At 54.7% G+C, this 14579-nt stretch overlaps 1 protein-coding gene across 1 annotated transcript in view; it reads right to left on the bottom strand.

Moving 5' to 3' along the window:
• Window positions 1–2324: 2324 nt before the first annotated feature.
• The window catches only part of MPPED1 (metallophosphoesterase domain containing 1), a 79334-nt gene continuing 67079 nt past the window's right edge, over window positions 2325–14579 (bottom strand). The window contains exons 4-6 of the mRNA XM_044678608.1: window positions 9880–9995; window positions 2892–3005; window positions 2325–2540 (exon numbers count right to left, since the gene is read on the bottom strand). Of these exons, the coding sequence (XP_044534543.1) occupies window positions 2422–2540; window positions 2892–3005; window positions 9880–9995 (349 nt within the window). The 3' untranslated portion in view covers window positions 2325–2421. The remainder of the gene's footprint in view (window positions 2541–2891; window positions 3006–9879; window positions 9996–14579) is intronic.

Genomic DNA, 14579 nt, shown 5'->3' with positions numbered 1-14579 from the left:
AGAGAGGAGGAGAAAGAGAGACAGAGACAGACAGAGGGATGACAAGACAGTGAGACAGAGAGGTAAGAGAAGGCAGGGAAGGAAGGAAAGAAGGGAGGGACGGCTTCTTTTTCCTTGGCTTCAGAGCCACAGAGACAGGGAGGGGATGGCAGATACACTATGGGGGCCATTTGCTCTTTGAAAGATTTTATTTGTCTAACATGCTTGACAAAAAAATTACAGGAACAATCCAGTTCTGCCAGAATGATTAAAGAGCGCTCTCTAATCGTTCATACCTCAAGTCCTTTTAATGAATTTTCTTTTAAAGGAGCAGCTGTGTTCATAACGTCTTCCACATAAAAATACACAATATTTTGAACATACCTTAGGAAAAATGGTTTTGTAAAGAGAGTATCTGATGACCGACATACAAATGTAGGAGAGGCTAATAAAACGGCCTCTTGCCGCCACCCCCATCTCTGCCCCCTTCCTGGGTCTAATAGTATCTGAAGCACTGAGAAGGTCAATGTAAACATTTCTGGCTTCTTTGCCCTCCAGCTGACTTCCAGGAATGGGGGCACCTGCTGCCCGTGACCTTGTCTTGAGCTAAGATGAAGCCGCCCTCAGGGATCCCCTCCCGGTTAAGGAAGCCTCGAATGAGACCTGAAAACCATCGGGGCACCAGTTTGGCAGGATGGGCCCGTTCCCAGCCCAAGAAGGGGCTCTCTGGGGGAGCCGGGCTTCTTGGGCCCGCGGAGAGGATTCCTGGGAGATTCCAGGTCCTGAACTTGGGCTCAACATCAACTCAAAGCTCACACCAGACAAGGGACTTGTATTTCTTCCTACGACCTTCCTCCATCCAAAGGGGACTTGGCTTGTGAGCCCTGGGAGGGGGTGGTCAGGGAACAAGAACAGAGAAGACGAACGTCCGAGCCAGGAGGGGCCGTGGAATAGGGAGCGGAGAGCTGGGAGGGACCCTGGAACACAGACTTCCAGAGCTCGGGGGGATCTCGGGCCCCGGGATGCGAAAGAGAGAAGGGGGCGGCCGCGTGGCAGAGAACATGGAGGCGTGAGAAGACCCGAGAACGCGGCGGATCAGGGAGAGCCGGCACATGGCGTAGGAACTGCTGGAATGTTGACCATGGAAGGGGGAGAGGCTCGGAGCCTCTTGTCCAGCCCCTCGTTTATGAGGGAGGGAGCTGTGGACGGGCACCCGAGGGCTCCTCACAGCTGGGGCTCTAAGCTACAGGACACTCGAAGGGCAGAGAGGACACGGAGCGGGACACGGAGCGGAGCGGGACATGGAGTGGGACACGGAGCGGGACATGGAGCGGGACGGGACACGGAGTGGGACACGGAGGGGGACACGGAGGGGGACACGGAGCAGAGCGGGACACGGAGCGGGACACGGAGCGGGACACGGAGCGGCCCCCCAAGGACAGCGTGCAGGCCCGTTCTGCCGAGGCTTCTGGGAAGGCGCGCGGCGGTGCGTGTTCGTGTGCTGGCTTGGGAGCCTCTCGGGTTGCCGTGAACGCTTCCAGACTCGGCTGCGAGCTGTCTGTCTGTGCAAGCAGACACGCAGATGGACGCCCACATGGCGGCTTTCCCCAGATAAGACCGTTTTCGCCCCGACATGGAGGACTGGCCCTCCGGCGGCCGGGCAGGAAGCGGCTGCGCCCCACAGGTGGCCCCCCGAGGCTCCTGCCCAGGGTCTGAACGCGCTTCCAACATGGCGCCGGAGCTCTCGCCCAGCTCGCCACAGCCACAGATGACCGCCGAGCCCCGGAGCCCAGACGCCAGGCCCTCCCCGCCGGAGCCCCATCCCGGGCCTGGGCCGTGCCCGACCCCGGAGGGACTTCCGAAGGCCCGAGTTCCTTCTCGGGGAGGGAGAGGAAGCTGCTTGTCTGAGACTAGAACCCAGGTCTGAGGCCAGGCGCCCGCGTCAGAGAGGCAGAGCCGCCTCCTGCCCTGGGCTTTAAAGAAGGCGAGAAGGGAATGGGAGGAAGCGCGGGAGGGACTTTGGAGGCTCCTGAGTCCTCACACAGGGACTGGCCCAGGGTCACACGGTGAGTGTCTGAAGCAGGATCTGAACCCAAGACTGTCCGACTACCATTCTGGCGCCCAACCCACTGATCCCTCGAGTGCTCGAGACCCTCTGAGGAAGCCTTCGGCCTCCTGCCTGTCCGGATGGCACAGCCCGGCCGCTCCCCCAGCCCTGTGCCGGCCGGCCCCGGGTCTGTCCTAACCAAATCTCCCCTGCCTGGGCCCGAGCGGAACCGGAATGGGGGTCGAGGGAGGTCGGAGCGTCGTTCAAGAAGGAGACACAACAGCAGGGTGGCGTCACGGGGCGGCCTTTAACACATTAAATAGGACGGACACGCAGGGGATGGAGCGCGGCCGGAGCTCCCGCGGGGGGAGGCGGCCCGGCCCGGCCCGGGGGGATCAGGAGTTTCGGGGGGTCGGTAAGTCGATGACTATGGGGGGGTTCACGGGCTGGTAGTTCACAGTGCACACAGACGCGTTCACGTACGTGGTGGTCCCGTCCGCCATGACTCCGTAGCCTAGGACAGAAGAAGCGGCGCCTGTTAGACGCCCTCCCGAGGGGACACGAGCGGCGCCCGGCTTTCTGGGCCGGAGTCACCACAGGCTCCCCTGGGTTCAAATCCAGCCTTGGACCCTCGTCAGCTGTGGGGCCCTGGCCGAGTCCCTTAACCCTTGTCTGCCTCGGTTTCCTCAACCGTGAAATGGTGAGAACAGCAGAGCCCAGAACCCCAGGTTCATCCTGAGGGTCAGATCCACGAGGGAGGCTGGGCCCGAGCCACCGCCCTCACCTCCCACGGCCACAGCGGCCACAGCGGGGGACGGTCTGAGCGTTCCGCAGGCCCCCCGGCCCTCCCCCGGCCCTCACTGACCTTCATGGATGTGTCCAAAGACATGGAGTCGGGGCTGGATTCGCCTCTGCACCGTGTTCAGCAGCTCCACACAGCCCACCCGCTGCATCTTCTTGGGGACCCAATCGAGAAAACCTGCGAGACAGAAGGACGGGGAAGGGGGACGAGAAGCCCGTCAGAGACTCGGGGTGAGGCCGCGGAACGTGGGGCTCGGAGGTCACCGGATTCCTGCCTGCAGACCCCCTGCCAGGGCTGTCGGAAGGACCAAGTGAGGAAGCAGCGCCCGCGCCGGCTCTGCAAACCTCTGAAAATGCCACAAAACAGCGTCTAGAGTCAGAGCCGGGGTTGCTCCAGGGGAACAGCCGGCCCAAGACGGCGACCCGCTCCTCGGAAGGAGCCGAAGCTGGCCTCCCTGGGCCACACCGTAAGAGGATGGACTCGTGGGAAAAGGCCAGCCGTGGGGAAAGGAGGGAGGCCAGAGAAGGGGGCAGAGGACGAGAGAGCGTCGTGGAGGCTCGGACGGAAGGCTGCATGCCGCGGCTGGCACCGTGCCCGTGTGTGCCGGGCGCCGGACCCGGAGCCTCCTCCGGAGCAGGGAGGGGTGCTTTTACTTCTTTGGCTCGGTCAGATGGTTCTTTGCCCAGCGCCCGGCGCACAGCAGGTACCAAACGATGCCTGCTGATCCTCCTGGAACGTTCGGTCCGTGACGGCCCTCAGGCTGCGAGGGCTCAAGTTAGCTGGAAGAGATGTTTGGGGCCCCCGGAGCGGCCCTCTCAATTTACCTTACCGAGGAGCAGGGCCCTGAGGGGCACACCCGAGGCCTCTGAAGGCCAGGCTGAGGAGCCCGTTAGGGCAGCAGCTCGGAAAAGTATTCTAGTCCTGGGGAAGGGGAATGGAAGAGGGAGACCCTCAAGGCAGGGAGGGAGCCAGTTGTTGTTCCAATGGTCCAAGTGGGAAGCGATGGGGATTGGGCTGTGGGGGCAACTCCGTAGAGAAGGTGGGCTTAGTCAGGAGAGAGAGCGGTAGGAGAGAGGCAGGGATAGAAAATGCTCTGTAGACTCTGTCTCTGTCTCCCTCTTTTTCTCTATCTCTTCCTTTCTTTCCCTTTCTCCGTCTCTCCGTCTCCCCCTCTCTTTCTCTGTCTCTCTCCTTCTCTCCCCACCTTTCTCTCTCCCATTCTCCCTCATCTGGGTCTCTCTTTCTTCCCGTCTCCCTCTTCTTCTCTTTTCGTCTCTCTGTCTTTCTAGAATTACATAAAATTTCTTATTTGAATCCCTCCTTTATAGAAGACAGAACTGAGGCTCAAAGCGCCCGTCCTAATTCACACTCAGGTCTCTCTTCTGGCTAGAATCCCAACAAATGTCCAGTTGAGGCCACCGAGCCACAGGATAACGGGCTAATAGGTGGGCAGGGATGGCCGAAGCCAGCTAGTCTCAGACTGGGCTTCTAGGAGGCTAAAGGGCCTCCCACAGGCACCTCGCTAGTAAATGCCAGAGCGGAACTGGAACTCCAGTCTTTCTGACTCCAGCTCTCCAGTCCGAGGGCCCCTCCAAAGCCCCTTCCTCCCCACAGCCACACGAAGCCGGGAGGGGGCCCACGATGGCTGTCTCCAAGGGGCTGAGGGCTCAGCCTTGACCCCCAAGAACCAAGGAGTCGAGGTCAGGGAGAGTTTCCCAATGGGGGGCCTCTCCAAGTGGAACGGGCTGCCTTGGGAGGTAGCGAGATGTCACCGGAAGTCTCCGTCGGGGCCTCGAGGATGGCCGGCCTTCCCTTCCGGGGCCCTGTGATAGTTGTGGTCTCCGGGGGAGGAAGGGGAAGCTGGGGTCCTGCAAAGAGGTGCCTGGTGGGCATGCTCTGGGAATGCCGCCCGGCCTTCCTCCTGTCCTCCACTCCAGAGCGCTCTCCAGAATTCCTGACTCACCCTCTCCCGAAACCGCCCTGGAGTGGAGGGGAGGGGAAGGCCGGGCGGCATTCACAGTAAGCCAGCACTTAATGACAAGCCATGGGAGAGGGTGAGTCAGGAATTCACTTGAAAGCCCAACTGCTCTGGTTCCTGGGCAGCATCTGTTCCCCCAAAGCTCGCCCACTGGCAAAAAACCCTCCCAGGCTTTCAACCAGCCGAGCCGCTCATTGGGCAAAGAGCCAAGACGTGCTGGCGAGAAGGCACTGAGCTGGGATGTGGGGGCTGCGCTCGGCACCCACTCTGAGACCTCAGCGCCTGGGGGCCCTCGGAGGCCACCCGGCCCAGGAAACGGGGGTCCACGACCCGCTAGATTCTAGATGTGAAGCCAGAAGGGCCTCCGAAGGCCCTACGGGGCGATCTTCACATTTTACAGAAGAGTCACCGAAGCCAGGCACTTCTTTGGGGCGGCCAGGCGGCACAGTGCTCAGCCTGGAGTTCCCACGATCAGAGTTCAAATCCAGGCTCAGAGACTTCCTAGCTGTGTGAGCCTCATCTGTAAAGTGGGGACACACCGGAGAAAGGAATGACAAGTACTCAGGAAGGATCTTTGCCAAACAGGGTCTCAGAGTGTGACAGGTCTGAATGGCACCGGCCTGGGCACACGGCATGCAAAGGAGGCGAAACCAATCCTGGCCCTGAAGGAGCTCGAATGCATAATAAGTAGACTAGAGGGGAGGCACCAGCAGCCGGGAGGACCAGAACAAGACTCCTTGGATGGTGGGAGCTGGTAGAGGGTACAGCCAGAGCAAAGGGACGTGTCGGAGGAATATTGAATTGAGTGGAGATAGATCTAGGGGATGTAGAGGAGACCAAAGGGTGTGAAGCCTGGAAAAGAAGGGGCCCAGCTTTGGAAGAGCCTTAAATGCCAGAAAGAGGGGGGAAATGACTTGAGCAAGCTGAGAGGAGGCTGGATGGAAGTGGGGAGAGGCCCCAGGCGAATCTCTGAGCTCCTAACTTGCAAGTCAGGAGCCAATCTACATCAGGTGGGAGTTCACTCTCCCCAAGAAATCCCCAGTGTAGTCCCAGACCAAATGTTTGCCAATTAATCAACCTTCCACTTAGTTGTTTCTCCCTGCAGAAGAAGGAGACTTGCTATTAGCACCTTTAACAAAAGGGATTTAATGACGGAATTTTCTGCCAGCATCTTGTAAGTGCTGGCACCCTGGCATAGCTCCAGTCACCTCGCCCTGGTTCCATCCGTCCAGGGTTTTGCTCCTTTCCTTCAGAAGGGCCAGTGGAGGCAGTGAGCTCGGAGGAAGTTGTAGCAATAAGAGCCGAGAGAAGAATACTGAATTATCCGGAAAGTTCCATTAACCTCCGTGTTCCTCACAGGGAGGATAACAGGCTGGCCAGCCAGATCAAGGGCAGGAAGCAAGATCTGAGCAGAGAATTCTAGAACTTAGAAGCTATGAAAGCCCTTAGAGAGCATCATCCCAGGCCAGACCCTCCGGCTCCGAGGGCCTGGGGCTTCCTGCTGCTTCAGCCCACCCGAGGCACCTGGGAGCCATGAATGGTTTGGCGGCCCCCCAGGGGAGACGGTTCTCCCCCCAGAAAGCTCCCCCAGGCTGCTCCTTCACCGAGGGGAGCCTTATTTATGTCACACACGTTTTGGTCTCCATGCTTTATCGGCCGCCCAAAGCCTGCCCATATGTTGGTGGCTGATTCTACACACATGGCTACCCAGCCTTGGAGTAACTGATGGCAGCACGGGGTGCCCGGATGGGGAGGGAGAGCCGGGGCTGCAGGCTGGGGGAGGGAAGGCAGGCTCCTGTTGCTGCCAGGGAAGGAAGGTCATTTGTCAAGGCCAACTGAGCTGAAGGAGGCAAGAGGAGACGTGAGGAAGAGCAGGGAAAAGAGAGGCCAAGATGGAGAGAGTCAGGGTCGAGGAAGGGCTGTGGGACAGAGAGACAGACTGTGGGAGGGAGACGAGGCTGGACTGACTTGTGGGCCCTCCGTGGAGAGGTGGGAGACCAGGGGTGTGGAAGGCTCCAGACACTGTCGGACCCAGGCCCTCGGTTGCTCAGCTTTTCCTGACTACTCTTCATCGTTCAGGTTCTGGGGGCAAAGTGTCCACGGTGAGAACGAAGCCAAGAAAGCACCGAGAGAACTTAAGAGGCGTCTACCTGTCCGCGTGTGCGGGTAAGAGAGACGGACAGACAGAGACAAAGACGGAGAGGGAGAGGGAGAGCTCAGGCGAGTCAGGCATTCTGGACTCAGGGCAGAGCCAGCCCTCCTTCCCAATGAAATTGAAGTCACTGGGCAGAGACGGAGAATAAACGCACTGGAAACCTCCCCCTGGAAGAACAGAATCCGGTCACAGGGAAGAAGCAGGCGCAGGCCTGGTCCGTGGCTCGGGGTCGGAAGCCCTCAGTGATGTCCTCCCAGGGGGCTCCCTGGGCCGGGAGGAGGCACCATTCACAGTTCAAGGGGAAGAGCAGAGTCACTGGGAGGGAAGGAAAAGGAGCTTTAGGAGAAGGTGGAGACCCACAAGTGTGAGCCACGGGGCTAAGTGTGCTGCGGGGGAGAGGGAGAGGGAGAGGGAGCACCAACTGGTCCTCCTGGCTTGGCAGCCTCACTTTGAATCCCAAATCTGCTACTGCCCGACTCTGTGTGTCTTTAGGCAAGACGCATCCCCTCTCTGGGCCTCTCTTCTCTGTTCAAAGGCTTTGGCTGACATGTCCCTATGCACAAAGGATGTGCCTGGATCCAGGGCGTGTGCCTGCTCCTTTCTTTCTGAGCTGTCTCCATGCAAAGCTCATTATTCACAAAGATGGGCAGATGAAGAATGTTGGATCTCAGAGGCAATAGGGATCCCCTGAAGCTTATGGAGCAGGGGAGCGATGTGGTCAGAACGGTGCTCAGGCAGCAGAGAGGGAGAGGCCAGCACCTTGGTCCGGGTGAGAGGCAGGGATGGTCTGGCCGGCCACGGTTTCTCACAAGGAACCACAGCTCCTCCGACTTGGACTCCGTCTGCCCCAGGCAAGATGAAAAGGGAGGGATGGGGCGTGGGGATGAGGGGCGTCTCTTTCCTCCTGGTCGTTGGCCCCATGGCCAGAGGTCTCCCTTCCTCGGAGAGGCCCTCGCTGGGAGGTGACCCGGGGGCCGGACAGGAGCTGCCCTAGATAGAAGCTAATTTCTGTGATAGTTTCCCAGAGAGGAGTTCAGGAGAGGTTTTGTTTGGGAGTTTGCCCAGTGGAGGGAAGGGGTGGCAGGAGGGATCCTGGGAGATAAAGATGGGGGAGATGAGCCCCACCAGTGGCTAGAGGGACAAGGCAAGGGAAAGGCAGGGGAATGGGAGAATCAAGAATTCAGAATGCCAGAGCTGGAGATCACCGAATCTCAGCCCCTTGTTTTAAAGACAAAGAAGCCAGAAGCCAGAGGCAAGGAACTTGTCCAGGGTCGCTTAGCTAGAACGGGCTCCGAGGGCTCCCGAGTGCAAATTCAGACCTCTGCCGCGCTGCTTCCTTCAGGGAATGGAGAGAGTGAGGAAACAAGAGGGTGGGCCATTCCCAAAGAAGAGAAAAATGGGCAGATTTTCCTGGGGGTGGGTGGGGGCAGCAAAGAAATCCTCAAACACTGATGATCACCTTCTGGTTTAAAAAACAAAACAAACGGATGCAAACTCAGAGCAAAGTTGCCAAGGCCAGAGTCCTCTCTAACCACCAGGCTTGCTGGGAGATTTCCATGCATGGCCCTGACCCAGGAGATTTATTAAAAACATACTTACACACATGTTGAGTGAGTGCTTCTGGGGCAGGGATCCAACATGGACAGGACAGTCCTGCCCGGGTTTGTCTCAGAAAACCCCTTCGGCCGTGGTGCCAGGATCATAGTATTAAGGCTGGGGTCCCGTCGGTCATCTAGTCTGACCCCCTCATTTGACAGATGGGGAAACTAAGTCCCAAACTGTCACATTCCTTTCAGTACCAATGGCAACATGTGTGTGGTGGGGAGGGGAGGTGACGGGACATATATGGCAGCAGTAGGACAGCAGATTGGGCATGCTGGGCTGTCCTGAGGGGAAGGCCTGCTGATGTCTTTTCTCTGGGTTCCTTGGTATGAAGTTAGGGCTTATTAGCCTTTGTGGGTAGACCAGGAGACTGAATAAAACATGGTGCGGGGCCAGCTGGGTATAGCGGGTAGAGGAGACTTTAGTCTCTAAGTGGGACACTGGCTCAGCCCTTTGCAAAGATCCTAAAGCTGAGTGGCTAAAGTCCCAGGAGGGGCTCAGAGGACAGGCTCTGTGGAGATCAAGGCTAAAGGGCTGCTATCCCTGATGGGAGAAAGTTGAGTAGCTTTGCAGTTGTGGAAACTGAGGCCACCCTGGGAGCTAGGAATTGAGCAAGAACAGGGAACCTTGACTCCTCGCCCAGGCAAAGCACTCTGTATCTTTGCCACCAAGAAAACCCCAAACGAAGAGTCAGACACAACTGAAATGCCTGAACGTTCAACAGGAACATGAGGCTTCTTTGAAGCATGGGAGGAACAGAGTTGGAGCAGGAGATCAAGGCTTGAGTTCCTGCCTCACCAATGCCTTGCTTTGTGCCTCTGGGCAGATCATTTAATGCCGGGCCACCAGATGAAGGGGATGGGCAGCAGTATGACACTGGGGAAAGGACTAGATTTGGCAGTGAACCCAGAGTTCAAATCTCAACACTCTGTCATCGTGGGTAAGTTATTTGGCTCTCGGGGTCTCCATCTGGTCAACTGTAAAACGAGGGAGTTGGCCTAGATGGCCTCTAAGTTCCCTTCTTGCTCTAAACCCCTGATGCTTTAATCCTATGATCCCATGAAGGGATGATGCATTCCGACATTCCATGTTCTAAGGTCCTTTCCCATTCTTCTGTTCTGTGTTCTAAGCCACCTTCCAGGTCTGCATTCCACAGTCCAACCCCAACCTGAGCCCAGCTCTGCCATTCCACATTCTAAGTCCCCCTCTTAGCTCTAATATTCCAAGATTCAGCAAGTCTTCCCTCACTAGCCCAGCTGACTTTGCCCCCCCCTGCGCTGTCCACGGCTCCAGTGCTGAAGTTGGTTGAACCTTACCCAGGGGTGGTCCATGTGTTATAAGAATATCTATTCCTTCCGGGATCAGATTCCATTTCTCTAGCAGTGCTTGGCCTCGGGGGAGGTTGAAGCCCCAGCCATAGAACCAAGGTTGCCTGCCAAAAGAGAAGGAGTAGCTTTAGTGACAGAACTGGGAGAGAAGGAGCCGTTCAGGCTCGTCAAAAACAGCTCTCTGAGCTCTGCATACATAAACACACGTACGAAGGGGCCCGGAACATCCATGTGAGTGTGCTCAGGTACGCACAGGTCTACACAGCCATGCACAAGGCAAAATCTTCCATATGGCATAATTCACATTTGTGAAAAGCAGAACGCACAGAACAAGTTAGCTTTTCTGTAAACCCTTCCCTCCAGTCTCAGGATCAATACTGTGTTGGTTCTGAGCTTCAGAAGAGCGCCAAGGGCTAGGCAATGGGAATTAAGTGACTTCAGCCCAGAGCTGCACAGCTAGGAAGGAGTTGCGGTCACATTGGAACTCAGGACCTCCCATCTCTAGGCTTGGCTCTCGATTTACTGGTCCATCTAGCTGTCCCCACAAGTAAGCTTTAAAAAAACCAAACAAACCCTGGCTTTCTGTCTTAGAATCAATACTATGTATTGGTTCCAAGGCAGAAGAGAGTAAGGGCTAGGCAATGGAGGTTAGGTGACTTGCCCAGGCTCACACAGCTAGGAAGTGTCTGAGGCAAGATTTGAACCCAGGACCTCCCAGTCTCTAGGCCTGGCTCTTAATTCATTAAGCCACCTAGTTGCCCCTACATGTAAGCTTTTGAAAGAGGAGGAGAGAGAATATATATATATATAATATATATGCATATTGCTATTGTTAGTCCTTTGTTTTCAGAGAGGACCAATCATGGTCATGGCATCATGGGGTGATGTGCTGACTTGCCAAGTGAATTGGCTTTAAGTCAGGCAGAGTTGTACAAAATAAGTTGCCTTACTCTCTCTACCAGAGTCCATTGGCAAAACAAAAGTCAGGCCAACGGGTGATGGCCTGGCATGTAGTTGACATCTTCAATGCCTAACCTAGCTCTAAGCATCTTCTCCAGCGCCTGCTACAGGGGTCTTCATGGCTATTAAAACAAATTGTTGTCATTTGCCCATCCCATTCCAATGGAGGAAATCTTCACCTGCTCAGAGTAGACCTCCCCTTAAGTTACCCACTGACAGTTACCCTTAATTGAGATGGTTTTGTGTGGACATTGCATACACTGCAGCTTCTTGGAGCCACAGGTAAGGTTGGATGCCAGGTGGACAGCAAAAGTAGATGAGCATCCCCGAGAAGGGCTAGGCAAGCTCTCCCGCCAGAGGTGTTAATCCTCCCAGAACAGGGACGCTGAGAGCTCACCTCCAAACCAGGAAGAAAGACCTGGTTTCGTGACCCAAGTCTGCCCGATCCTGACTGAGTAATCTCTCAGTGTTTTAACCAACTCTCTAAGATTCTGAGTGGCATGAACCCATTTACCCCAGATCATCACAGTGACAACATAGGTCCAGGCTGAAAAAACAAAGATCTCTCCTCATGCAGAGTACCGTAAATTTGGTCTATTGCCAGAAACGTCATCTCATTCCATGGCTTCATCAACACTTTCTAGCAGTTGTTATTGCTATTTACTATTATTAGTTATTATCTCTGAATGCAGGCTTTCTCTTCAGGTCCCAGGGCATACCAGGGTCCACAAGAGTCACACTTGCTCTGATTGCCATTCACTCTCTCATCAGTCCCATATAACCCCTGAAATCACGTTTCCCTGCAAGTCTTCAACACATCGCTGCCCCCAGCACTCTCCAATCACAATGCACCTTACAGCCAGGGCACCCTTCACCAGCAGCTCTGTCTGATTCCATTTCATTCTGTCCAGTTCAAAAGACATCGATTCCTTATTGCTGCTAGTGCCACCCCCACACCAAACTACCTTGGGCTTATTTGCACAGGGTTTGTGTGCACTTATATGTTTAGGCAGCATCGTGCCAGAAGAATGGAAGCCCTTTGAGGATAAGACCCGTATCATTTTGCATCCCCAGGGCCGTAGGGCAGTGTTCAGCACATAGTGGGTGATTAATAAATACCTGATGATCAGATGTTTCCACAAGGCAAAGCTTTGAGGCTACAGAGGGAAAAGCGAAAGCTTGCTTCTACTCCACTTACATGCTCCCTCAGTCACCAACCCAAAGCAGTCTCTGAACCCCGAATTGTTCATCAGCCATGAAGCCAATCCTCAACATTCTGTGGAGTGGACTAAGCATCGAGAACCCTCGGATATACTTGTTTCTCCTCTTTCTCTTCTCAGCCCCACAGCATCTCCAGTGCCTGATCCCTAGGCTGAATGTCACGAACTCCTGTCGTAGAAGATTCGGAGCCTCTGCTCATTAATCTATATCTATATCATCTATATCTACTCTCTCTCTCCCCTATAAGGAGGGCATCGCAATCTGTATCATTGGAGGGAGGGTGGACCCACACCAATCACTGCATGTGGGTAAGGTGGGGTAGAAGAAAGTACCAACTTGAAGTCACATGACTGGTTTAAGTTCTGGTTGTGTGCCATAACCAAATATTACATTACATTTTATTATATCGTTATAATTAATATCATTATAATTAATGGCTGTGTGACTCTGAACCCTCTCTGAGCCTCAGTCTCCAAACCCATAAATGTGGATAATGGTCTCTGTCCTGTCATCCTCAAAGCACACCTTCAATCTGCTGAGTGTTTGATGAATGTTAGGCAGCACAGGACCTTGGGGTAGAGCACTGGAATCTGGGGAATCTGGGGGGGGGGAACCTGGGCTTGAATGGCACCACAGATACTAGCCATGTGACCTCTCTGACCCTCAGATTCCTCATCAAGTTCTGCTCCCTTGTTTTAAAGATGAGGGGAAAGTTCTCTAGAAGCAGATTTCTGCTCAATTTAAGGAAGAGGGGGCAGTTAGGTGCCTCAGTGGAGAGAGCACCAGCCTGGAGGTCCTGAGTTCAAATCTGACCTCAGACACTTCCTAGCTGTGTGACCCCAGGCACATTGTGGTTGAGATCTATGGCAGGAGGTTTGGGGGATCCATGCATCATGGGAGAAGGCAGAAGAGGGCCTGGTGGTCACTGGGGAGATGAATCTGATTATGGGGGTAAATCCTTCCCCACTCCATTAGCTGTCAAGTCAATGTTGTCTGCAGTGCCTCTTGAGCCCTCCCAAGCAAGTCTTCTTGGCCAGAGAGAAGTTGGATTAGATCTCCCCAAAGGATCCTCCCATTCCTACCCGTGACAAGACCTGGCAGGATGATGACAGCACCAGGAGAACCAGGGTCAGGGGGCTAACAGTCCTCTGACACTCCCTGCCTCAGCTGCAGCGAGGAAAGCCTGGGGTGGCCAGCAAGAGGCTCCTGAGCCGGCAGCGGCCTCTCCTTGTCCCTGGCAGCCAGTGCTTCCCGCTAATCCTCAGGGAGGGGGGGGGAAAGGCACCGAGTTCCTTCTTAAAAGCAGGCTTCATATTTCTGAAATCTAATCAAATATTTACAAGCCCGGAAAGGGCATCATCAGCATGGAAATCAGTTATTTGGGAGAGTCTCTGGGAAGAGGGAGGAGAGGGACTTTTTCTTTCCTTTCTCAGGAGAAAATGAAAACATTTCAGGCAATTCTTTAGTGCCAACGAACTGACGAGATCAAGGATGCTTCTGACACTCCTTGGTGGCTTCGTGCTCGGGAAGCCTTGCTCTTGCCCAGAGTTAATGAGGAGCCTGCTGTGGTGGAATGGGGTTTTCCTTTGGGAAATGACCAGTCTGAGTCTTGGAATCAATAGCATCAGGGATCCCAGGCTGTCAGAGCTGGGATCTTAGAATACAGGTCATTAGAATGATCAAGAACCTTAGAGCAAAGGGGGTCAGGGTCGGGAAGGATCGTAAGCATCGTTTAGACCAATACATCCATTTCACAGATGAGTAAACTGAGGTCCAAAACGATTTGCTTAAGGTCACTTGGGTTGTAATGCTCAGAGGTAGGATTTCTGGCTCTAGAGGCAGGGCTCTTTCTAGGGTATCATGTATATGATCTTGTGACATCTGAATCCAGTTTCCCTTACTCCACAGAAATCTCTTTTTAATAAACTCCATTGCCTCCCCCCTTATCCCTTCCCATGTTTCTCTCACTCCCTCTAATTTCAATTTTCTGCTCATCCAAGTCTCTGAAGGAGTGGGGGTGGGGGTGGAAAAGGGGCAGAAGACAGAGGCCAGAGGGTGCTGCAGCTGTGCCAGGGTGATGCCTGTCTATCCTTGCATAGCCTCAAAGCACAAGGCATTCCAAAGGGATATCTGGAGCCCTCGATGAATTCGGTGCCTTTGTGGGTGCCTCATGGGGCTTCCAAACAAGAAGCATAGAGAAGGGGAGGGAGAAAGAGAAAAGGGAAGAGAGGCTCTGAGGCATCTTCCCAGTGCAGAGAGCCCAGACATGAAGCCATTTTGAGGAGCGCTGGGTGGGTGGGGGCAGGATTTTATGAGTTCTCATCTCTCCCCCCATGAAATTATCATTACAAAATAGTCATCGAAGTTTCATGTGGAAAGGAGAAAGAAAGGAAGGAAGAAGAGAAAGAAAGAAGGAAAGAAAGAAAGAAAGAAAGAAAGAAAGAAAGAAAGAAAGAAAGAAAGAAAGAAGGAAAGAAGGAAAGAAGGAAAGAAGGAAAGAAGGAAAG

Source organism: Gracilinanus agilis, chromosome 5 (genome assembly GCF_016433145.1).
Source record: "Gracilinanus agilis isolate LMUSP501 chromosome 5, AgileGrace, whole genome shotgun sequence".
Classification (NCBI taxonomy): domain Eukaryota; kingdom Metazoa; phylum Chordata; class Mammalia; order Didelphimorphia; family Didelphidae; genus Gracilinanus; species Gracilinanus agilis.
This window is presented reverse-complemented; position numbering and strand designations above follow the sequence as displayed.